The sequence below is a fragment of the Brachyhypopomus gauderio genome, chromosome 3 (assembly GCF_052324685.1).
Source record: "Brachyhypopomus gauderio isolate BG-103 chromosome 3, BGAUD_0.2, whole genome shotgun sequence".
Taxonomy (NCBI): Eukaryota; Metazoa; Chordata; class Actinopteri; order Gymnotiformes; family Hypopomidae; genus Brachyhypopomus; species Brachyhypopomus gauderio.
This window is the reverse complement of record NC_135213.1, coordinates 2,418,155-2,443,880: the sequence shown is the minus strand read 5'-3', so window position 1 is coordinate 2,443,880 and position 25,726 is coordinate 2,418,155. Positions and strand designations below refer to the sequence as shown.

Here is a 25,726-nt window from a genome sequence, read left to right as displayed (position 1 = left end):
ACTTCATTGTAGTATGTAAGTATAAAACTTCAAAAGTAATTGGGAGGGGGTGCTCATATGTCACTGTATTTTACATATGCTGCATATCTGGTGTACTTCTGTGGTCAACTTACTAATCTCAGCTGTCTGTATTGAAGGTCTGAACACTTGAGTTACAAAACGTCATACTCCACAGCAAGACGTAGAGTAGGCAGGGTGTAATGTCGGTTGCTTTGTTACAAGCTATGTTTAGAAATAAATAAGATCTGTACACTGATGATCACTAATACATCACTAGATCACTGTAAAAGAGGTGGTATGGTAATGGTGCATCCTCAAGTCTCCTCAGATTATCGAGACCTTGTCCGTGGTGTGACCTGTGGTAAACACATGATACCAGTCCACACAGTCTGAGCAGGTGTCTGAGCAGTCAGGACATATTAGGAAATGTACAGTCCCCAACCCACCTTAACTACAGTGCTCGGAGTTCTACCGTCCCTGTGCTCCCCCAACACCTAAACCAAGGACCTACAGTCCCTCTGTTCCTAGAACACCTAAACCAGGGTGCTCAGAGTTCTACAGCCCCTCATTACCAGCCTCAGGAGGGGCACTGGTGACATCAACGATGCTTATAAGAGTGTGAGCTTCTGTTACATGTCTATACATATCTGAGGGTCTTCCTGTAAAATCTCGGAGAGGGAGCGAGTGTCACTCACCACCATCAGATGACCGTTCTTGCCTTTGAACGCCATGGGTTCCTGGCCTGTGCTGAAGTCCACAAAGTTCTCCTTGCCTCCATGGATATCAAACTTTATACTGGAAAATAAGTGAAACGCGTACTAGACCAGCATTTACTACACAAGTGTTTCTGAGCCCCATGTTTGGGAGCTCCAGGCAGTCCACATGTTGCCTGTGTACACACTCAAAACACACCTGAACCGAGCAACCAAGAGCCTCATAACTGGTTGTGTAATGGGAACTTGGGGTTAGGGTTAGGGTTAGCTTAGCTGGGATATATTACCAAAAACAAGGACAGAGTGTCAATGATATGAAGCATCAACGTGACACTGCCACCTTGTGCAGAATTTCCTGCTTGTTAATCATCCGTGAGGGAGTGGGCTACAATTCAGTTCCATGAAGTGCTTTGAATGTAAACTTTGTAGACTCAGTGAACCACGTCACAGGAGAGTGTTAGTGGTCATCAGGCTCACACCTGGCAGTTTTTCAATGTGTAGAGTTTAGCTCCATCCAGACCTTAAAAATGTGACCCAGATAATGAGTCTTCTGAAGAGATTTGGATCAGATGTCGTAGAGTTTGAAATTAAATTTGCAGAATAAATCTCCAGGAGGAGGGTTAGTAACCAGAGCTACCAGTAAATTAGTCAATAAGTTAGTAGCTTATATAATAGATAATAAGGCATAATTCAATTATTTTTTGCTGTATTAACAAAGCAAGTGGCTCCTCCAGGTCAAATCTATGATGCTGTAGGTCACATGGGTGAAGTGATGTCAGACTCCTTACCTCCCCTGTAGCACGTCCATGTTATTCTGCTTGTTTGCGAACATGGCCAGTTTGGTCAAAGCTTCGTAGAGGTGATCACACTGAAGTACAACATCCCCCTGTCACAGTCAGATTCGTTAGGACATTTCCAAAACCGGCCCATTTCCATCATTTGAATCCACACAAATGACTCATACCACGTTCTTTAACCGTGTTTCCCAGACTCATTCTTACATCACTGAGTGTAAGGCTTCTCCAGCTATGGTACCTTTTGTTTGGGTCCATCACAAACAACATGGAAGATCATGAAGGTGTCACCCAGATTGCTGACAGAAACACCTGTGAGCACATTAGGAGAACACAGAACGCCTCTGACAAACGGCGACAGCAAATGGTCATCTGTTAGCGTGCTTCATTTTCCACAACGCACGCTAGAAGGTACACAAGCTGTTAGTCAGATTACAAGCTTTCATGTTTGTGTTTAATGTTTGTTTGTTTGTTTGTTTGTTACCGTTGAGTGCAGTGTAGCTGATGCTCTGTTTGATCTTGGCCTCCTCTGTGAGGTGCACAGCTTTCTGGGTCAGGATCAGCTGTCTTGGCCGTGGCTTGAAGCCATTGCGGTCATACTTCACCACGGGAACGCTGTACTGGAGAGAGAGAGATAGCAGAGAGAGAGAGAGAGAGAGAAGGCATGACAAGTGTGTGAGACCAAGAAGAGATCAACAAGCAGAGAAAGAGAGAGGTGAATGGAGATGTTTCCTACGTAGATATCTAAAAGGAAGTCTAAACCTTTGTATGTTGCGGCTCCAAAGTTCAAGTCATCACGACATACCTTAATACGCTCGTGACGCACCACCTCTAGGACCCGCATGTTGATGTCCTGCTCACCTGAGAACCGACGAGACTCGCAATGTTAAAGATTCAGTGTTAAAGACTCAATAGTAAAGACTCAGTGTTAAAAAGGCTACAAGGTCACTCTTTAGACGGAATGATTATGCAGGATTAATGTGCACTGAATAAACAAGGTGAAGGTTCCCATAGCATTGTCTCATCTCTGCTGCTGGAGTCTATAATGATGATGATGGTGTTTGGATGAAGATGTTGATACTGACTGATCCTGGTGTCCACGAAAGGCACAGCAACACTCTGAGGGTAGCTATCCTTCTTGCCTTTGAAGATGGAGCTGGTGACCACCTTCATCTGTAGCTAGTGGAAGAGAACACTCATTAACATGAAAAACAAATGTCTAATGATAACATCACGAGGTATGTAAGAAAATCATCAAATAGAGCAATAATGCAGATTTACTATTACTATTTCAAATCAGGTCATTAATTGTATAATATAAACACATTAAGCCTGGTTTTCTGAGCAAAGACAACATTTCTAAAGATTTTCAATTTTAATATAAGTTTCTGCTGATCAGCAACAAAAGAACACAGAGTAGATTACTAAGAAGTAGAGGAAGAGGAGGGATGAGGAAGAGTAGGAGCTGGGTGATGGTACCTGTGCCTTCCTCTGAGGTGTGAGTCCTCGCACATACTTCCTCACCATCCAGCGTGAGTGCAGTCGCCGCAGAATCTCCGAAGCCTGCAGGAACAACAACAGGGATCTAGAGCATGGTTCAAGAGCAGGGCTCTAGAGCATGGTTCAAGAACAGGGCTAGAGCATGGTTCAAGAGCAGGGCTCTAGAGCATGGTTCAAGAACAGGGCTCTAGAGCATGGTTCAAGAGCAGGGCTCTAGAGCATGGTTCAAGAACAGGGCTCTAGAGCATGGTTCAAGAACAGGGCTCTAGAGCATGGTTATTAATATGTCTTTAGAAAGAGCACCTGGAACAGGGAGTCTAGAACATGGCTCCAAAACATGGCCTGAGCACAGTATCATGGCACTAGAACATAGCTAGACACACACCACAAAAACAGGAACATTGCTTTAGAAATATGGAGCTGAAACAGGATTGCTCAGGGCCTTGGGATCAGGAATATAAAATCCCTCCACAATACAGCACAGTCTAGAGTTTTGCCTGCTCTGTCATGCCAAGTAACACTTATATCAAGCTCTTAAAGTCTTCAACCAGGTCTTTTAGAACAGAGGAAGCACCAAACGACAAAGAACATAGACCCACTGTTGTTGTGAGACAGTGAATGATGGATTCTGAGGTGCTTGGCAGGTAATGGCAGTAAGTATTTTTAAAGCATCGATGCTGCTACAGACAGATAGAAGCCATTGCATGCTCATTGTGAGAACAAAAATCTCTTAATACCTCTGTCATTACAGGGGGAGGGGTAAGCCATGTGGTTTTATCCAAAACCGTCTTGGGCAGGTTGTTTCTCAACCTCGTGAGGTAGCTCTGTCTGACAAAGGCCAGGTACTCGGAGTTATCTGTAGTTTTCGCCTGACCTCGTGTCATATATCCCTTAATAAATCTGAAACAACACAAATGAAAACAAAAACATATCAGACGTGAATTCACTAATGCTTATCTTAAAAGATATGCTCTCAACTCTGCTCCTGGACATTAACACCTTTCAGGGCTCAGTTATAACCCTGCTCCTGAGCCTTCAGGGTTCAGTTCTAACCCTGATCGTAGACATTAACATTCTGCGGAGTTGAGTTTCAGTCCTGATCTTTCATTCCTGATCCAGTTCATTAGAACTTTATGAACCAAGATCTAGATGGTACATTATGGCTGAAGTTTCCACCAAGAGGTAGATCACCAGAAGCAGGTGTGAGCATCCAGGATGATCAGATTAGCTGTGATGGACAAGTCTGTATATAAACCCGTCTGTATTTAAACCCGTCTGTGTTTCTCTCCTCACTGTTTAATCACTTTGACAGCCCACTCTCGCCGCTGTCTTTCTTTGCGAGCCTGCACTCCTCTCCAGCACGTTTCAATTTTGGTAGCTGATGGGAGAAACATTCAACTCATTACAATATGTTAAAAAAATGAAACATAACAGGATCTACGTTTGTATGTTTGCATGATATTTCATATCCAAATGCTTTGTGACTGACCTGCTTCTTTCTGCTTTATGAACTCTCCTCTAGCTCGATAGCCCTTGTATTTTGCTTGAATTTTTGCAACTGTAACATGTAACATTCATATTACAAGCTTATTAATATGTATTTGCAAGATACTCTTGTAAATACTTAACATTCTTAACATTAGGTGATTGCCTTGTATTGCATTTCTAATACATTATATATTAAAGTTATTCAGTCAGTCAGACAGCCAGCTGACCAAACTCTACTAACCCAGCTCATGTTTACAGATCTCATAAGCATCTTCAGTGGCGAACAGTGTCCTGGCATAGCGAATGAAAATCTTAGTCCTGAAAAATAGCAGATAGATCTAACATCATCATGGAGGTTTTTAGGTTCACAGCCACCGTTTCTCTGTTTACAAATAGAGAATTAGTGTTTTCCTTAGTCCTAGATCCTGCACGTCCTGGCTTTCTGCCACCAGAATCTCCTTGACTCAGTAACTCATTAAAGGATGTGTATATAATGGGTGTGTCCACGTCCTCCTGTAACTCATTAGCAGGCCTATATAAAACAGTATGCACTTACTCTCTACACTTTTTCTCTTTTTTGATATCAGAATCAGAATCTGATTGGGTGTGTGTGTGTGTGTATGAGAGAAAGAGAGAGAGAGAGAGAGAGAGAGAGAGATACACTGTGTGTATTACCTGCCCATTTTGTACTCATCTGGCTGGTAGCCCAAGTGTTGGACAAGTTTCTCTACACCTTCAGAGGGGACCCCACGCCAGTGTGGCCAGGTGTGTGGACACAAGGGTTTATACCTGGCCAGCATCACAACACACCTGAACCCTCAGACACAACATTACCCACAGAGCAAACCACAACTGTCTTCAGGCACAAAAATAAGTGGTGTATTCAGGCACCCTGTTCAGGCAGCAAAATCTACTAGTGTAAACAGACCAAACTCGTTTTATCAGATATATGATTTAAAAATTCTTCTACAATAAGAAATTACAGACTTGTTTATTTAAAATTTTTCTGATTGTGCTCCCATTTACACTGCACAGTGACTGTATCACACTCAGGGTTAGGGTACCAGCACCAGGAGCCTAATGACAACCTTCACTGTAACTGGAAGGAAATACATTTAGCTTTTCTGTATCCTAATTACGTAATGCTGTGATGTGTCATCTGTTAATATCCAGCTCTGGTTATAATGGTGTCACACTACCTCTTCAGAAAGTCCTCGTATCTCCTCCGATAAGCGAATCCGGCCCGTCGGACCCTCAGGTGCTCCATCAGCCCGAGATACTTCACCTGGTGTTTCACCAGCGCATCATCAAACTTGCCTAGAGGGGAGAGGGAAGAGAGAGAGAAAGAGAGAGAGAGAGAGAGAGTCTGGATTTTTACTTGTGGTACATATATTTTACAAATAAGTGAATGGGCGGGTGTTTGTACGGTGGCCCGGAAGTCTCACCTGAGTTCTTGCTGTTGTTGGATTTAAGACAGCGCACGTACCAGGCCTCCTTAGCCATCAGGATGTCCGACAGCTCCTGGAGACTGTTCTTGAACTGGGTCGCCACCTGCACACACGATTCACACTCCGAATCACTCTGATTCAGTTCACTCGGGTTTGGTTGCTGCTCTATTTAATTTAAGTCAGGTTCAGTTTGACAGTTTTGTTCAGTTTGTTTCTGATGCGTCTGTTTGTGAACAATTAACACCACTAGTCATAGAGGAGTAATTAGGTATATTATGTGATTTTAACAATATCTGGTTATATAATATTAGGACAGTCAAAACTTATAATAAGATTGCAAGAATATGCAGGCCCAGTGACCCAAGATACTATTTACTGCTCAGTACACTGCTGTTAATTATTCAAAATTATTATAATTATTCAGTATTATTATAATTAGTATAATTGCTATAATTATTCAGTATTATTCAGTGGAGTGCAGTATGCAACAGCTGTTGTATTTCTGCAGTTATGCAGGGGCTAAGGCTCAACTAGAACTGTCAAAGCAGTTTAAAGTCTACCACCACATTGGCTATTTCCACGGCAACGCCCCGCCCATCACCCCACCGTCTCCGGCCTCCTCCTGCTGTCCCCGTCTTCAGGCAGGAAACACTGTCTCACTATGGAGTTCTTCGACTGCCGCATCACCTATCGGGTGTATACAGACACACACACACACACACACACACACACACACACACACACACACACACATAGTCAGCTGTGTTCTCTTGCTTCCTCCAGCTCTCTCATGCTTTATCCCCTTCACTTACCTCTTTGATGTGCCGGTATAACAGATCATTGTTTTTGTCAATGAAACCTATCAAGAAGAGACCCACAATCAAGACAAGACCATGTAAACAAACAACAGTGGAGCCTCTGATCTGGGGTCAGTTAGTATATGAGAGCAGCTGTGATATTGTGCTACCATGGGTCAGGAGGAAAGGTCAGAACTGTAAGCTACTAAGTAAGCTAAGTAAGACCTGAGAAATAAATAATGATTCTGTCTCCCTGTCACATATTTTTATTTATAATGTGAGATGACCCACAATGACCCACAACACTGATCACTGTACTCTTTAAAGATGATTTATAAAGACAGATTTTAAAGACTGCACTCAGAATCTGTATTTACTGTGGTGTTTGATGAAGGTGTCTCACCCACGACGCAGTAGGTCACCTCGCCGGCGTAGTGGAGCAGACGAAAGTCTCCCCTCTCCAGGGTCTTACGGGTCATCTTATCCGCCAGCTTGTGTCTGCGTTTCAGTTGGAGAATCACTCCTGTCAGACTGCACCTCACAACATTGACTCCCAACAGATCTGCACTGGCACTTCCCATTAACATTCCTGTTTCTGGAAACCCACCAGTCTGCAGAGTTATCGTCACGGTTCACCTCTTCTGGCAATGTGGTTCTCTTAGCAACTAGTCATGTGTTCCTTTGTTTTGGTTCGATTGCTGGTTTAGTCCCTCGTTTTGAACTGGTGTATATTTGTATCTCCACACCTAACTGACCTGGTGTATATTGGTATCTTTGGCCTTAACTGAGCTGGTGTATATTTGTATCTCCACACCTAACTGACCTGGTGTATATTGGTATCTTTGGCCTTAACTGAGCTGGTGTATATTGGTATCTTTGGCCTTAACTGACCTGGTGTATATTGGTATCTCCACACCTAACTGACCTGGTGTATATTGGTATCTCCACACCTAACTGACCTGGTGTATATTGGTATCTCCACACCTAACTGAGCTGGTGTATATTGGTATCTCCACACCTAACTGAGCTGGTGTATATTGATATCTCCACACCTAACTGACCTGGTGTATATTGGTATCTTTGGCCTTAACTGACCTGGTGTATATTGGTATCTCCACACCTAACTGAGCTGGTGTATATTGGTATCTCCACACCTAACTGAGCTGGTGTATATTGGTATCTTTGGCCTTAACTGAGCTGGTGTATATTGGTATCTCCACACCTAACTGACCTGGTGTATATTGGTATCTTTGGCCTTAACTGAGCTGGTGTATATTGGTATCTCCACACCTAACTGACCTGGTGTATATTGGTATCTTTGGCCTTAACTGACCTGGTGTATATTGGTATCTCCACACCTAACTGAGCTGGTGTATATTGGTATCTCCACACCTAACTGAGCTGGTGTATATTGGTATCTTTGGCCTTAACTGAGCTGGTGTATATTGGTATCTCCACACCTAACTGACCTGGTGTATATTGGTATCTTTGGCCTTAACTGAGCTGGTGTATATTTGTATCTCCACACCTAACTGACCTGGTGTATATTGATATCTCCACACCTAACTGAGCTGGTGTATATTGGTATCTCCACACCTAACTGAGCTGGTGTATATTGGTATCTCCACACCTAACTGAGCTGGTGTATATTGGTATCTCCACACCTAACTGACCTGGTGTATATTGGTATCTCCACACCTAACTGAGCTGGTGTATATTGGTATCTCCACACCTAACTGACCTGGTGTATATTGGTATCTCCACACCTAACTGACCTGGTGTATATTGGTATCTCCACACCTAACTGAGCTGGTGTATATTGGTATCTCCACACCTAACTGACCTGGTGTATATTGGTATCTCCACACCTAACTGACCTGGTGTATATTGATATCTCCACACCTAACTGACCTGGTGTATATTGATATCTCCACACCTAACTGACCTGGTGTATATTGATATCTTTGGCCTTAACTGAGCTGGTGTATATTGGTATCTCCACACCTAACTGAGCTGGTGTATATTGGTATCTTTGGCCTTAACTGAGCTGGTGTATATTGGTATCTCCACACCTAACTGAGCTGGTGTATATTGGTATCTCCACACCTCTGCTGTGTTGTTTGTTGTTTGTCGTGCTTGTCTAGTGTTTCCTCCCTCCATCCCTTTTTGGTTTCATCATTGCTTACTAAATACAAGGCCACCTTGTGTGTGTGTGTGTGTGTGTGTGTGTGTGTGTGTGTGTGTGTGTGTGAGAGAGAGAGAGAGAGAGACACTCACGTGACAAAGTGAGGATGATGCCCCATTTTCTCCTCCAGCTTCTCCAGAAACGTAAGGTCAGTGATGTCTCCTGGTCTCATGCACTCGTCATCCTATTAGCAAACACAACAGGAGTGACAATCCCAGCTAACGGGAGTGACTAACCCAGCTAACAGGAGTGACAAACCCAGCTAATGGGAGTGACAATCTCAGCTAACGGGAGTGATTAACCCAGCTAACAGGAGTGACAAACCCAGCTAACGGGAGTGACAATCCCAGCCAACGGGAGTGACAAACCCAGCTAACGGGAGTGACAATCCCAGCTAACGGGAGTGACAATCCCAGCCAACGGGAGTGATTAACCCAGCTAACAGGAGTGACAAACCCAGCTAACGGGAGTGACAATCCCAGCCAACGGGAGTGACAAACCCAGCTAACGGGAGTGACAATCCCAGCTAACGGGAGTGACAATCCCAGCCAACGGGAGTGACAATCCCAGCTAATAGGAGTGACAAACCCAGCTAACGGGAGTGACAATCCCAGCTAACGGGAGTGACAATCCCAGCTAACGGGAGTGATAATCCCAGCCAACGGGAGTGACAATCCCAGCCAACGGGAGTGACTAACCCAGCTAAGAGGAGTGAAAAACCCAGCTAACAGGAGTGACTAACCCAGCTAAGAGGAGTTAAAAACCCATCTAACAGGAGTGACTAACCCAGCCAACGGGAGTGACTAACCCAGCTAACAGGAGTGACAAACCCAGCTAACAGGTGTGACTAACCCAGCTAACAGGAGTGACAAACCCAGCTAACAGGAGTGACTAACCCAGCTAACAGGAGTGACAAACTGAGCCAATGGCAGAGATAACATACAGTAACACTACCACCAGTGTCATTGAACTACTAATAGTATTCGTAGGCTAACATCTCCAACATTACTGTACCAGAACTGAGATGATTCCTCTGTGTTTCTCATCCACCAGGTCACAGATGATTTTGTTATTAAAGAACTGCACTGGCTCCCACTAACACACAGATATGCACAAACACAGAAAGAGAAAGTGAGAGAGTGAATAATGAAATTCAGATCAAGTGTACTATGCTGTTTCATTTGGCATGATATCTAGTTTTATGAGCGTACTCTGTATTCGTTATGTCAATCCTACACTACGTTTTCCCATATACTGATGGATACACATGGTAACTGTTGATGTGTGTCGTAGCCCAGGCCCTTTACATTAGAGGTGCAGTAGGAGTTTGTCTTTACCTCGATGCCCTCAGCCCCATACTCCTCCTGCTCAGACTTCAGCGTCAGCTGGATAAACAACTGCTGGAGCTTCTCATTGCAGTAATTAATGCAAAACTGCTCAAAACTGAAATGTACACACACACACACACACACACACACACACATCTTGACATCTTGTACAAAGCAATCTGTACTGTTCTACATACATGTTGTATGACATACATGAGTGTGTGGAGATCACATGTCATATTAACAGGGCAATCCCGTATCAGCTCTCTAATGAGAGAGTGCAGGTCTCCAGTTAGCTTGCTAACAGTTAATAATGAATGAAGATCTGGAAAATGCTGCATAGGTCAAGGACCCCGTAATGGGCTCTATGGTGACAACCTATGGTGACAACCTACAGGGCAGTGTCAAAACTTAGCAAAGACACAGGACAAACAGAAGTCACAGATGACATTTTTCTCAACTCATACCTGTTCACATAGAAGACCTCAAATCCGTAAATGTCAAGCAGTCCAATAACTGTCTTTCTGTTTGGGTCCTAAAAATGAGTAATAAAGTACAGGTTGTGATTTCAGGATCTCACACGTACAGCAGTAGGTCCTTAGACCAAAGTCAATATTACAAAAATCAGTAGTACAGAACAGAAATTACATTTTGAAATTTAAGAACATGAAAATATTTGCAGTGCTTTCTCAAAGCTGACCTACTCATATTTGTGTAAGTTCTGTCCTGTACCTGGTTCTCCAGTGACTCATTGATGCGGCTGACAAGCCAGGTGAAGGTGCGTCCGTAGATGGCCTTGGCCAGCGCGTCCCTAGCGTAGATGGCGTGGTCCACGGTGAAGGGGCAGAGCACCTGGGACAGCACACCAGTGACCAGCGTCCAAACCACCCCAGGAACCCACACCACCCCAGAAACTTACACCACCCCAGGAACTTACACCACCCCTGGAACCCACACCACCCCAGGAACTTACACCACCCCAGGAACTTTCACCAGCCCAGGAACCTACACCACCCCAGGAACCCACACTACCCCAGGAATCCACACCACCCCAGGAACTTACACCACCCCAGGAATCCACACCACCCCAGGAACTTACACCACCCCAGGAATCCACACCACCCCAGGAACCTACACCACCCCAGGAACCCACACTACCCCAGGAACTTACACCACCCCAGGAATCCACACCACCCCAGAAACTTACACCACCCCAGGAATCCACACCACCCCAGGAACCCACACCAACCCAGGAACCCACACCACTCCAGGAACTTACACCACCCCAGGAATCCACACCACCCCAGGAATTTTCACCACCCCAGGAACCTACACCAGCCCAGGAATCCACACTACCCCAGGAACTTACACCACCCTAGGAACTTACACCACCCCAGGAACTTTCACCAGCCCAGGAACCCACACTACCCCAGAAATTTACACCACCCCAGGAATCCACACTACCCCAGGAACCCACAACACTCCAGGAACCCACACCACCCCAGGAACTTTCACCAGCCCAGGAACCCACACTACCCCAGGAACTTACACCACCCCAGGAATCCACACCACCCCAGGAACTTACACCACCCCAGGAATCCACACCACCCCAGGAACCCACAACACTCCAGGAACCTACACCATCCCAGGAATCCACACCACCCCAGGAACCCACAACACTCCAGGAACCTACACCACCCCAGGAACCTACAGTACCTCAGGATCCCACACTACTCCAGGAACCCACACCAACCCAAGAATGTAGACCACCCCAGGAACCCACACCAACCCAAGAATTTAGACCACTCCAGGAACCCACACCATCCCAAGAAATTACACTACCCCAGGAACCCACACCACTCCAGGAACCTACAACATTCCAGGAACCTACACCACTCCAGGAACCCACCCCATGGCTCTGATACTCCATTCCCTTCTCTCCTAGCCCATACTCTACTTATTGTACCCCATTACCTCCTCTATCCAGCTATACTAGCTCATATCCTCCACTACCTGGCTCTGGTACACTTCTGTGCTTTTACACACTATTGTAATCTGAGAGTAATTAGCATATGAGATATTATCACATGAAGTCTGATGTCCATGAGCTGAGTCTCCCTCTCTCTTGTCTCGTCTTTCTCTTTGTTTGTCTGGCACCTCACACTTTCTCTGAGTTTAAACTGAGCGTCCAGCGACAGTAGTGCAGGAGCAGTGAAAGACACCTTACCTCCTCCGCTCTGGTTTCAATCTTCCTGTAGGAAAGGGCTTTAGTCAGCACCTGCACGTGGACACCCAAGAGCTACACACACACACACACACACACACACACACACACACACACACATGCACACACACATGCACACACACACGCACACACACACGCACACACACACGCACACACACACACACACACACACGCATACACGCATGCACACACAGTACAGAGACACTCAGTAAAAACTCTTTTATAGCATTATGTTACGCAGTCTATGGTTACTGCATATAAAAAACACAACCTGCCCAGGGAACGGTTCAGTATGTGAAGAATGTGAATGCTGTGGACGGGGTAAGCGTGTGATGACATCGTACCTTCGACACCCAGCGCAGCTCCGGGCTGGAGTTGAGCACAGCGAAGCCTTTGACGTCTCTGTCAAAGTAAACGTTCCCCAGGTGAAGGACACTCGCAATGACACCGAACAGATGCTATTGGAAAAACAGACAACACATGAAGAAGGGACCCTCTTTAAACACACACACACACACGCGCGCACACACACACACACACACACACACACACACACACACATAGTGACATGCTCTCACCTCAGTGTCACTGTCATCAAAGTGGATGACGGTGAGGGCGTTTTTGACAGTTTGCCAATCGTTCTTGTCATTGATAGTGTTCTCACTGGCACACTCCCCCTACAGGAGGATAGTATCATTGCAACAATCAGACACCTAACACAGAAACCTTCATTTCTCTTTCATGAGTATTCCATGACAAAAAAGAATAGGTCATGTACTGTCAAAGCAGTTTTTCAATGGCTTAAATTGCGAAGACAGGTGCGGGAAGACAGGTGCAACAGGACAGGTGTGGTGGGACAGGTGTGGTGGGACAGGTGCGGTGTGATGGGTTTGGTAGGACAGGTGCAACAGGACAGGTGTGGTGGGACAGGTGCGGTGTGATGGGTTTGGTAGGACAGGTGCAACAGGACAGGTGTGGTGGGACAGGTGCGGTGTGATGGGTTTGGTAGGACAGGTGCAACAGGACAGGTGTGGTGGGACAGGTGTGGTGTGATGGGTTTGGTAGGACAGGTGCAACAGGACAGGTGTGGTGGGACAGGTGCGGTGTGATGTGTTTGGTAGGACAGGTGCAACAGGACAGGTGTGGTGGGACAGGTGTGGTAGGACAGTTGTCGTGGGACAGGTGTGGTATGACAGGTGCAGGAGGACAGGTGCAGGAGGACAGGTGTGGTGGGACAGGTGGGGTGGGACAGGTGGGGTGGGATGACTGGGCTGGGACAGTGTACCTGTGCCAGATAGTTATAGTACTGTGTGTCTCTCTCCAAACCCAGCTGTCTTAGCATGTCCTCGTCTCCTCCCTCCACCAGCTGGTAGAAGATGTGGAAATTCCTCTCACCGTGGTTCTGATGGACCACGCGGGACTTCTCCAGGAGATAGCTGAGGATGTGGCCTCCCACGGCATCGCCCTGTGACAGAAAATGATGGAGCTGCAACTTAAAACACCACATAGGAGTGAGGGAGTGAATTAATGTGGGTGTGTGTGAGAGAGTGTGTGTGTGTGAGAGTGCTTGTGAGAGTGTGCAATCAGTCAAAGACCTGCACAGTAGTGCACATGTAAACAGTCTTAATCCAGCAACTCTTCATATCTAACAGGGCATCTGGTCAAGTACAACTGTAGAACATAGACAAGGCAATAAGAAAATAAGCAGTTTCAACCTGACTGTCAAACTGGATGTCCATGTACTTCCCAAAGCGGCTGGAGTTGTCGTTCTTCAGTGTTTTGGCATTTCCAAAGGACTGTTGGGAAAAATTACATGTTTAATGTTACATTAAACATGTAACATACTACTAATCTATTATCATTCCTATCTATTAGTCTAACACACCTCATTTGTGTAATCACAGATTCCTTCATGAGGTTTATTTTAGAGCATGGGGAAAGTGCAGTGGGACAGAGATTAGGGTTGAGATTAAGATTGGAATTAAGACTGGAATTAGTGTTCTTGAGATCTGTGAAAGATGCTATATAATCCATATTATTATTTGGATTAAGAGTGGGATTAGGAAGCTAATTGACAGAGCTAACACAGAAAAAAATTCTAGCAATTTGATTTGATGTCCTGACCTCCAGCACGGGATTGGACATGAGCATGCGGTCCCGCACGGTGTCCAGCAGGGCGCTGCTGGGGCAGCTGACGGCGTAGTACTGCAAGATCTTCTTCGTCGCCTCCGTCTTACCCGCCCCACTCTCGCCCGAGATCAGGATGAAGTGGTTGTTGGCCTCCGTCAGCATGTTTTGGTAGGCGTTGTCGGCCAGCGCGTAGCTGTGTGTGGAGGGGGAGCATAGAGTTGTGTGTCATGGCAACTTCAAATCGCAGAACTGTCTTCTGATGCATCAGCCTTCAAAACCGATTTTTGTTCTGCTCCTCTGGTAGGGTACCTGAGCCAGGCTCAGTCAGCTCTAGAGTCATCTCAATCGGCTCTGGACTGTGTTCTAGAATAACATTCTAGAATAACATTCTAGAGTCTCTTTTCATCTGTGTTGGTTCACAGGGCAGGGCACAAATGTAGACGGTTGTTGGGTCCTTAGGGAGAGTGTGGAAAGCACGGGGTTATGGGGCAGTTACTGAAGGGGTGGGAGGTGGGGAAGTGGGGCAGAGTTGTGGGAGGTGAAGAGAGGTTTGGCAACCACACACACACACTCACAGTGTGCTTCCTGATGGACACACACACACACACACACACACACACACACACACATGCTCTCACGCACACTCACACACTTACATGTGTGGTGGAAGCTCATAGAAGTTCACGCCCATATAAAGGTCCATGTGTCTCTTGCTGTAGATATCCAGTTCTTTGTAGGGATTCACTGAGATCAGAAGAGTTCCAATATAAGTCTAGAAAGAGACAAAGCAAGGAAGAAAGGGAATAAGCATGAAATAGGATTTTAAAGTAAAAAAAATAAACTGATTTATCATGTGACAACTTCTCATTATAGTCTGAATTTAAAAATATCTAAATAAATGTTTTAAGTTTCAGGAATACAGCAGTGATGTAATCCAGCCCACTCACTTCTAACCTCTCTTAAGGGCCTAGTAAAGAGGGAGGTGTAAAGCAGAAGCATGTGTCTCCTGAACTGATCTAGTCTCAGGACTCACGTACGTAGATCAGGTCCTCAGAGAAGCGGGTCTTGAGGTTGTCCAGGACCGCACCCTCACTGTTGTGGGCGTCCAGCAGCACCAGGTCCTGAATGCCCACTTTGTCCCGAGCTGTGAGCGCCCCCTCCAGGTCCCGTAGACCCATCTTGCCCTTGCCCTTCTGCCAATCAGAGTACAGACATCATTGACTCAAGAGCGAATGGGGTTGGACCATGATTTGTGTGGCTGGATATGATTGGCTGACACCAGGGCTCTTGCATTCCAGTCATGTAGGGACACATCACTGGACAGTTCAATTCACTGTTGCACATTATCAGGCTATCAGGTTCAGAAAAGACACAGACTACTAATATTTTGCATAACTGGACAGAATTCAGTCCATCTGAAATAGCTGAACCGTTTTACACATACAGAACTGATTCAGTGTTTCACAGAACTGATTCAGTGATTCACTCATACAGAACTTATTCATTAATTCACTCATACAGAACTGATTCAGTGATTCACTCATACAAACTGATTCAGTGATTCACTCATACAGAACTGATTCGGATCGTCCACTTCACACAAGGCCTGTGTCCCACTTCCTAGCTGACTCCACCTGTGATGACCTATATAGCTCAGCTCTCAGCTCCAGCTCTCTCATAGCGCGTAATTGAACCGCCGTCATGTACCTGCTCCTCCCCCACTGATGTTTAACTAAAGGCCCTGCAGCGCCCCGTTCCCTGGCGTGGCCGTGAGCGGCGTTATCGGACACCGCGTTTAGAGGGCCGGTCTGCTCGCCCAACCAGGCGACTGACACCGCATTCCGTGCTCCGCACACTTGAATGCGCTCCCGGCCACTGGGCATGTGCCTGTCTGCTGGATCGGGTCACCGCCAGTTCTGTGGCCTTTAAATACATGCAGACACGGGCAGCTCCCCCACCCCTGCTCGGGCTCTGACTGGTACCCAGGAGCCCCCGAGGGCTCATATTTATGGATCAGACATAAAAATATCTTTTGTGTCATGGTGGAACTGCGCTTTGTGGGGAAATTAAATTACTGGTGAAATATTTATTTAAATTTATTTATGAATTATTTGTTTTTTTTTCAGAGAAATTTTCAGTGAAACAACTTTTCCCTGCAGTGATATGAAAAGTAAGAATATTATGGGTTAAAAATACGGGTCACATTTTCCTAACGGTCTTTCGGGCCTTCTGCGTGTTTCGAGTCTTCAGATCCTCGTTCCTGATCGTTTTCACGTCTCCTCTTCCCTCCAGTACAGAGAAGCAGAAAATATTTGACTTTCAAATTACAATAAAAAACCCAGAACATTGAGTGTAATCTGATGTCTGAAAGGCCGTTAAAGGCTCCACTCCTGCTCCCCTCCACACACACAACCATCGGTAGTTCTCTTCTCAAAGGGGCCACTTTTTTGTCCTGTAAATTCCAAAAAGACGACAGACAATGAGAAAGCGTTTAAAATGCAGTCTACATTCCATTACATATATTCCTTCTGCATATCCTTTCAGAATTTATTCATTAGAAAACATTTAATGTCACACTGAATTTCACACTGGCCAGTCCAGGGACAAAGGGGGAGATTTTGGCCTATTTGGGCTACAGGGGGAACTGAGAGAGAAGAGAGGGCAAGAGAGCAGGGGGGGGCGAGTGGGTGAGGGGGGCAGGAGGGGGTAGTGGTGGGGGTGTAGGGGGTGTTGCCTGTGTTTGTCTGATCTGTGCCTCTCCACATCGGGGCCTTCCTGAGACAGTGGCACAGACTAAACAGTACCGTAACGGTTTGAGTCCTGCTGCTCTTAGGGTTCCTTGTGTAGAGCGCCCTCGGGCCAGACAATAGACACTTGTTATGAGCAACACAGTAATATGGAGCACTGACTGAACCCCAGAGTTCAAGAAGGGTGGTATGTGTGTGTGTAGTATGCGTAAGTGTGTGTGTGTGTGTGTAGTATGGGTATGTGTGTAATGTGCGTGTGTGTGTGTGTAGTATGTGTGCGTGTATGTGTGTGTGTGTGTGTGTGTGTGTGTGTGTGTAGTATGGGTGTGTGTGTGTGTGTGTGTGTAGTGTGCGTAAGTGTGTGTGTGTGTATGTGTGTGTAGCATGTGTGTGTGTGTGTAAGAATCCTGCAAATGGGTGATTTTCTCTTACCTGTTGACCCACAAAATATTCAACGTATCCTATGCACACACACACACACATGCATTAACCATACCCATCACTTTATAACTCCCTTCTCCTCAAATATCATACCCTCACAACCTCCACCCCCTCCGCGCCCCAACCTCCACCCCCTCCACCCATCCCTCGGCCTAAGCCAAAGAGGCAGGTGAACAATATCATTGAAGGTCCCCCATTTCAGATGTCAGAACCAATCTCAGTCTCGGGGGTATTGTGGAGTGGGTGGAACTTCACCCCGCCCCCAAACTTCACTCTCTGTCTCTCTCTCATTACATGGGAACAGGCAGAGCCAAACGGAAACACAATGGACAGAGAAACAGAAGGATGCTAATACTTAAGAGAGTGACACACAGAGTGTGATAGGACATCGGTGGAGGAAAAGACGGTTCCTCCCATCAGAACGGCTCTGTGAATTGGGAGAAGAGACACAAAACCACCGAGACAACTGCACTTTGCTCTTAATCAGCTCACGAGGTTCAATGGCCTTTCGTGGAGCGTTCACATGCCACCGTTCGATGGAGTCCGTTAAAACGCAGAGGCTCGTCTTCATAGGGTTGCGCTTTGCATTCATATGAACCCCATGCAATGTAAAGGTTTCTTCACACACACTACACACTACAGGCAGTGATGACCTCGTACTTTAAACTCAAGACCTAGAACAGCAGGCCTACTTTATGAGCAATCAGTGTTAGCATTGAGAAACTCAATGGTCTGAATATGGATTTCAGGCATTAATATGGGCTAGATGCTTAAATCCTTGAGAGTTTCCGACAAGCATTGGGACACATACAAAGCTATATTATGACCTCAGCTCTCTCCCGCTGTCAGATCAGGTGAGGCCTTCTGTCTTCCGAGCAGAGGAACTGTTGTCTTTTAATTAAGAGATGGTTCCTCTGTGTAGCATAGTGTGTCTGTCACAGCCGAGTGGAGATGACCTCATCAGGGGGACAGGAAAAGGGAGGGAGGGAAGGAGAGAGTGAGCGAGAAGGAAAAAGAGAACAAGAGAGAGAGAGAGAGAGAGAGAGAGAGAGAGACAGCGGATACTCTATGCCTCAAATAGGTTAGGCTAAGAAGAAGAAAAAGTATCCATGACTGGATGTCTTGAAATGTCCCGTGGGATCCTTATACTCTCTTCTTCTAATATACAGGTGGTAAATCTTACTGTGAAATGCCACTTATCTACCGTTCATCCATCACCTGATCGTTTTGGGAGAGAAAGCACCTGTACAGAGTTGGTCACATGATGGTTGGGAGGGCAGCCTAGTGCCCAATACTGGACATAAGTAATGCTGGAGCACTGAGAACTATGCAAATGGCACTAGTTTCAGATACCAGCTGAAGTTTCAGACATTTGATTCCTGTGTGTTCAACTGTCCAAGTCAAAAGAGCAAGAAATTTAACTTCCAAAAAGATTACACCTAACATGCATTGATTTCATGGAGTCCAAGGTAAACTAACATCAGATACTCATTAATTGTGACATTGTAATTTGTGGTATTTAGCATGCAGTATATACATTTGCTTGTCACCTTTGACACTTTTTAGCATAGCTCTCTTGGAAATAATGCTTTTGTACCTCAAGTAGCCTCACTCTGAGCCTCTAGAAAAGTCTTTATGAAAGATGAAATCCAAAGCCTTCTCCACGATGTGGGTTATATATATGATAAAAAAGCTGTTGAACTTTTTTTGAAATGAGAACCTTGCTGCTATGTACTCTCCCCCTGTGCCCACCTGTAACACACACCAGGATGCTCAGATCACACCCTACCTTCATGTGGTGGGATTCCTCAGAATCTTCACTCAGATGGCATCCAGGTCTGACCAGGTCCTTAATGTCCTCTGAAGAGTTCAGCCTCTACATTACATATGAGCAAAGGGTCCTTCTGTGTTGGCATGGGATGCAAAACATCCCCGAAATCCCACTCAGGTCCTGGAATGGATCATTTTGTAGATCTTCAGAACTTCAGAACATGGAGTAGATCTGCTGCAGGGTTCTGGAGGTGGCCGTCCCTGACACCAGCCTGCTCCGGGCTCCGTAGGGAGGTTGAGGACGCCTGTCTCAGAGCACCTCTCCCCACGTCGATGGCTCAAACCCCTGCCAAAGAGCTAAATCATTCATGGCCTGGTCAGGGGGGATCACAGGCAACCATATCTTATTCAGCACTTACCTGGGTGTCTACCTACTCTACTGGGAGCAACACAAAGATACAGAAACCCAATCTGACCAAACCCAGTTACCGACCGTCGCCAGCACCCCCTCCAGCATGGTCACCTCTGTCAGGCAGACGCACCGCTGCCGGACAGGTCTGGTTACTGATCTTTGATTAGTGAAGTACACAAATACCTAATCACTCTCCAGTCAGGCTCACTCAGTCACTAGATTTGAGAGCGATGATTGAACGCTCCGTCACTGTGACGGACGCTAACACCCCCCACTGCTGGTTCTTTGACTAACTGAGCATGGGAGAAACCACAGTGGGTCTGTATAGTGGGTCTGTATTTCCCTAATACTTGGAAAGCTGTAGAATATTTCTCATTAAATAAGCTTACAAGAGAGTGATACCAATACTGTACCAAACCTGGTATCAGTGATCAAGTGTCACCTCAAGACATGTTGCAATTAGGTGCAAAGCCTATACACTAATAAGTGTATATATGCATGACATGCAAGACTTAGGGAGTTTTCCCTCGCCACTGTCGCCCTTGGCTTGCTCATTAGGGTTCTGGACCCGTAGTATTGTTAACCTTTTAAATCCTGTAAGGCGCTTTGTGACAACATGTGTTGTGAAAAGCGCTATACAAATAAACTTTGATTGATTGATTGATTGAAGACTTAGGAGTGTATATGACAAGAACATGCAGAAATTACAAGTGTGGCTAGAACATTCAGGATTTAGGAGCAGTTATGACTACAGCATGCACGAACTGGGAGCACACGTGACTAGAACAGGAAAGACGTCCTGAACGTGCATTGCTCTCTTCTTACATCTTTCCCCATTCGGAGTGGTCCCACTGCCAAACGGCGTTGTCAGGGCTACCTCACACCTCTGGTGCTGCCCCCCCCCCCCCCCCCCCCCCCCCCCCCCCCCCCCGGGCCTGCAATGCTTGTCCAAGCCTAACAGGCTTTGTGCCGCCTGCTGGGCAGAGGGACCGCACGAGACCCTGCAAATCCCATTACACAGGAGACCCAGCACCTCACTCTCCCATTAGAGACTCCAAACAGAGAATAAGGCTGCATTATAACACGGGCTGAACTGCATTCCCACCAGAACATCCAGCCACCTCCCTCTCTCTCTCTCTCTCTCTCTCTCTCTATCACATTTTCTGAAATCCTTTTCTTAGATCTCCAATGTCTGGAAATCTTTGCTATAGAGAAAGATCAGTGATAAAAAAGACACCCAGACTATTTCCACAATACAACCTCTTGCTATGATTTTCTTTGTAAGTTCACTTGAAATGCAGGTGTTCTGGTTTAAATGTTTGATTCCCCACTTTAAAGCACCTGTGGGAAATTTATGGTGTAGATTGTCCCCAAGAGTGCTTAACTTAAATAGTGTCATGGGACCTCTCTTTGACAACATGCCCTTGAACGTCTGTGTGTGGTGGCATCTTCAAAGAAATCAAAAGCAAACAATGACAGGAGCTGCGGATGCACTGCAGGCAGTCGGCACTGACGAGAACGATGACAGGATGGAGAATTCTGAGCGAGGATGCCGCATGACCCACAGAGGGGTCAAAGGTCATGTCTGGGGTCAGGGGTGGCTCTATTGATTAACCTAGTCTGTGATGTGTCCACGAGGATCTTTGGAGGTGAGTAGAAATAGGACACTGGAGACACTACTGATGTAACAACTTACCCCAACAACGTATCCCAACAACTTAATCCAACAACATACCCCAACAACTTACTCCAATAACATACCCCAACAACTTAATCCAACAACATACCCCAACAACTTAATCCAACAACATACCCCAATAACTTACTCCAATAACATACTCCAACAACTTACACCAACAGTTTTAATCCTAACAGCTTACCCCAACAACTTACCCCAACAGCTTTAACCCCAATGGCTTTAATGTCCTTTTTAAAAGATCTCAAAACTTAGTTAGTCCACCCAGAGTGCTGTGGTTCCTAATAGGGATGTAAACAATATTGCCCAGTGGGTTCCCCTGTTTATAACATCAGGAACTTTGTGCACAGCCACACTGTGATGGTGGAGTACAAATACTTCATTACCTTACTTAAGTAAAAATTTTGGTTATTTATACTTTACTGGAGTAATTATTTTCAGCTGACTTTTAACTTCTACTCCTTACATTTTCACACCATTATCTGTACTTTCTACTCCTTACATTTAAAGATAGCCTAGTTACTGCTATTTCATTTAGACTTGTTTTCATTCCGGCGTGTCATCGTTAAAAACACCCTATCATGACTAATCGCTCCATCTGGATAGAGTGAATTTGATTGTGGTTGGATGAGAACTATAAACATATAATATTCCGACACCATATTGGTTTGTACATGATCCATTGCACCTGCACACGTCACATCACACTCCAGCGAGGACGTAGCAGACATGGCTTAGTATGAAGATGTCTGTGGCAGGGACTCAAGAGAATTTGAGCGAAGTGTCCCAACTAAGCACCAGTGAGGAGGTTGGTACTTGTACTAAAGTACATTCATTTTCAATGGGCATATGTGCCCATTTTTCAACATTAACATTTTAATACAACATAGTCATTATGGCTTTTAGAAGAATGGGGTTTTTGGGGAGGTGGGCTAGTGCACTATAGACCCCTGTGGTGTGACCTAAGGTTTTGTCCTTAATGGCTTTTTTCTCCCTAACTACTTTTACTTTTATACTTTAAGTAGTTTTGAAAGCAGTACTTTTACACTTTTACTTGAGTAAAAAGCTTGAATTGATACTTCAACTTCTACAGAAGTATTTTTAAACCCTAATATCTAATACTTCTACCTGAGTAATGAATGTGAATATTTCTGACACCTTTGAGTAGCAGTCAAATCAAATCAAATCAGATTTTATTTATATAGCACTTTATACAACAATTATTGTCACAAAGCAGCTTTACAAGTGTCCGAGTCCAAGCCCCCCAGTGAGCAAGCCAAGGGTGACAGTGGCAAGGAAAAACTCCCTAAGGACATGAGGAAGAAACCTTGAGAGGAACCAAGACTCAGGGGGGACACATCCTCCTCTGGCCGATGCCGGTCACCATGATAACAATTTAAAAAGAGAGAAACAAAGAAAAGATGTGATGGATAAATAAAGTCCATCTTGGTGTGCATTTATATACATGAGTTCTTTATGTAATTCCTATTCAGTCCCAAACGCCTTAATGGTTGGTAATGTTATGAGTTCTTTATGTAATCTGTATCTGTATCTGCTGAGAGTATTATTTTATTACCTGGGTAGATGTTACAACAGAATGTGCGCTTTTGAACAATCTTGTGTGTTACTACAACTTACTGTGTTTTTGTGTTCTAATATCCTTGCTTCTCCAGTGGGAAATCTTTGGTCTTGGTCCAGAGTTAAGCCGACATGCACTTCGGATCGTGCCCAGGAATGCTGTCACTGCCGTCAACACGCCCACTCTCTGACCCGCTTTACTGGACTGACACGCCCACTCTCTGACCCTCTCTACTGGACTGACACGCCCACTCTCTGACCCTCTCTACTGGACTGACACGCCCACTCTCTGACCCGCTTTACTGGACTGACACGCCCACTCTCTGACCCTCTCTACTGGACTGACACGCCCACTCTCTGACCCTCTCTTCTGGACTAACACGCCCACTCTCTGACCCTCTCTACTGAACTGACACGCCCATTCTCTGACCCTCTTTACTGGACTGACACGCCCACTCTCTGACCCTCTTTTCTGGACTGACACGCCCACTCTCTGGTCTGCTTTACTGGATTTGACACGCCCATTCTCACCCTCTCTACTGGACTGACACGTTCATTCTCTGACCCTCTCTGCTGGACTGACACGCCCACTCTCTGACCATCTCTACTGGACTGACACGCCCACTCTCTGACCCTCTCTACTGGACTGAAACACCCACTCTCTGACCCTCTCTGCTGGACTGACACGCCCACTCTCTGACCCTCTCCACTGGACGGACACGCCCACTCTCTGACCCTCTCCACTGGACGGACACGCCCACTCTCTGACCCTCTCTACTGGATTGACACGCCCACTCTCTGACCCTCTCTACTGGATTGACACGCCCATTCTGACCCTCTCGCAGGCCTGCTAGCTGTGTGCCAGGCACACTTCCTCCACCCGCTGGGTTGGGCATGCAGAGACGCCAGCTCGAGGTCCTGGCTCCGCTCTGCCCTGACCGGGCTGACCGCCCGCTTCCTGCCTGGGTGGCGGGTCACTTCAGGACTCCTGTCACTTGGGCAATGCTGAATCTTCAGCCAGCACAGCCAATACAAATTAACTGCATTTACAGATCAACTGCTATCAACTGCACTGGGGTATTTTTCTGATTATGGGTAGTTAGTGGGCACAGAGTTAAGACTACTGAAGGGCACTGCTAAGAAGCCTCATTTATTAATGAGGACTTGTGTAGTGCTCTGTAAACAATAACAGTGAGAGGGGATTAATGGTTGCCACTGGCACACTGTTGACATGTCTGCAGCTCGTAGACAACAATAACAGCCTTCTGTTACAGCTGCTCAGTCATGGTTCTCATTCAGTGTGAGCTTTCTTCTAAAGCAGGTCAATGAAAAACGGGGACATTTATGAAATTGTAATGAATAAATGAACACACCCACAGGCACGTGCTTATAATGACAGCCTTAAACACGTTAGTGTGGAAGGCGACAGTTCTCGCTATAGCCTGTGTGCTGACGCACTGTCACATTGGTCACACCAGGGTAATGGCAGGAACCTGAAGGCATTAGGACCTCGTGTCGCTACCCTGCGGACGGTCTTTTTGTCCGTTGCAAGCGCGCATTGATTGTGGCCATTGTGACTTTGCGATTTGCCATCTGTAATGTCCCAGGTGGTTCAAGTCAATTAACGTCACAGGCTCGCTCCCTTCCCATAGGATTAAGCGTTTGTATTTTAACGGGTCGCACTTTTTTTTAGTAAAAAAGTCTTTTGAAAAAAGCCCCACTATTAAGATGCATGCAATAAAACTCTTTTAACTGTCCACTTTTGAAGGTGTACTTCCAAAAGCACAAGACAGGCACCATTAGATCATTTGGCTTTCCCCCCGTCATAACAGCAGGGTGTTAAAGGCGTGCTTTTCTCCCTCCCCGATGCGCGAGCGTATTTTGCTCGCCTGCTGAGTAATTAACAAATGTCTTAGATTCGTTTTTTTGCACATTCTTTTGATAAAAACACCTTCGACTCGCACCTCCAGCGCGCCACTGGCGCCTCTTTTCCCGCTGCAGGAGCCCTCGGACACGCGGCTACTAAGGCGGTTCATTTCTGTTTAGACCTGCCTGTTGTCGCTACAGCAGAATCACACAGAGAGGACTTGTACACAGTCCTCCATCAACAGCTAGGACACGGACCACTGATGCAAACTACGCCGTTCAGTCATTTGTCATTGAGTTGCCAAGGATCGCACATTAACGTTTCTTTCTATAAGAGACTACTTGCGCTTTAATTTTGTAACTAAAATTATAATGTAATTTTTTATTGCTTTGTGATTTTGCAAGTTTTTCGAAGACGCGCTTGTTGGACGTAACTTATTTCAAGCACATTAGTGTGAGGCTGTTGTTCCAGAGGGAGTAACTGATAGCCAACTGATGCGGATTAAAACAATAATAAACCTGCCACTGGATAGTCCACGAAGATGGTGCTGCCGCGGTAATGCACGACACTAACGTTATTACAGTGGC

At 45.8% G+C, this 25,726-nt stretch overlaps 1 protein-coding gene across 1 annotated transcript; it reads right to left on the bottom strand.

Annotated features, from left to right (window-relative positions):
- Positions 1 to 3: 3 nt before the first annotated feature.
- Positions 4 to 16,511, bottom strand: myo1ha (myosin IHa). The gene is made up of 32 exons (XM_076998442.1): positions 16,336 to 16,511; positions 15,666 to 15,837; positions 15,285 to 15,400; positions 14,623 to 14,821; positions 14,214 to 14,294; positions 13,784 to 13,963; positions 13,077 to 13,175; positions 12,843 to 12,956; positions 12,481 to 12,552; positions 10,986 to 11,105; positions 10,721 to 10,788; positions 10,263 to 10,368; positions 9,940 to 10,020; positions 9,018 to 9,109; positions 7,144 to 7,238; positions 6,756 to 6,802; positions 6,550 to 6,630; positions 5,941 to 6,046; positions 5,695 to 5,812; positions 5,171 to 5,284; positions 4,737 to 4,813; positions 4,497 to 4,565; positions 4,301 to 4,385; positions 3,745 to 3,907; positions 2,987 to 3,070; positions 2,593 to 2,686; positions 2,313 to 2,368; positions 1,992 to 2,127; positions 1,749 to 1,819; positions 1,502 to 1,599; positions 696 to 795; positions 4 to 356 (listed from the first exon to the last, which is right to left on the bottom strand). Exons 1-32 carry the CDS (start codon positions 16,509 to 16,511, stop codon positions 330 to 332), a joined length of 3,297 nt encoding a protein of 1,098 aa, XP_076854557.1. The 3' UTR covers positions 4 to 329.
- Between the last annotated feature and the right edge of the window lie 9,215 nt (positions 16,512 to 25,726).

Bases quoted from the DNA above. Each gene is read 5' to 3' on its own strand.
- myo1ha (XM_076998442.1), bottom strand. From the start codon at position 16,511: ATGCCCAGTGGCCGGGAGCGCATTCAAGTGTGCGGAGCACGGAATGCG. The intron at 14,822-15,284 runs GTAAGTGTGTGA...CTCCACACACAG, and splicing joins TATGAGCTTCCACCACACAT to CTACGCGCTGGCCGACAACG. The intron at 6,047-6,549 runs GTGGGGTGATGG...TCGTGTGTGCAG, and splicing joins GCAGGAGGAGGCCGGAGACG to GTGGCGACCCAGTTCAAGAA.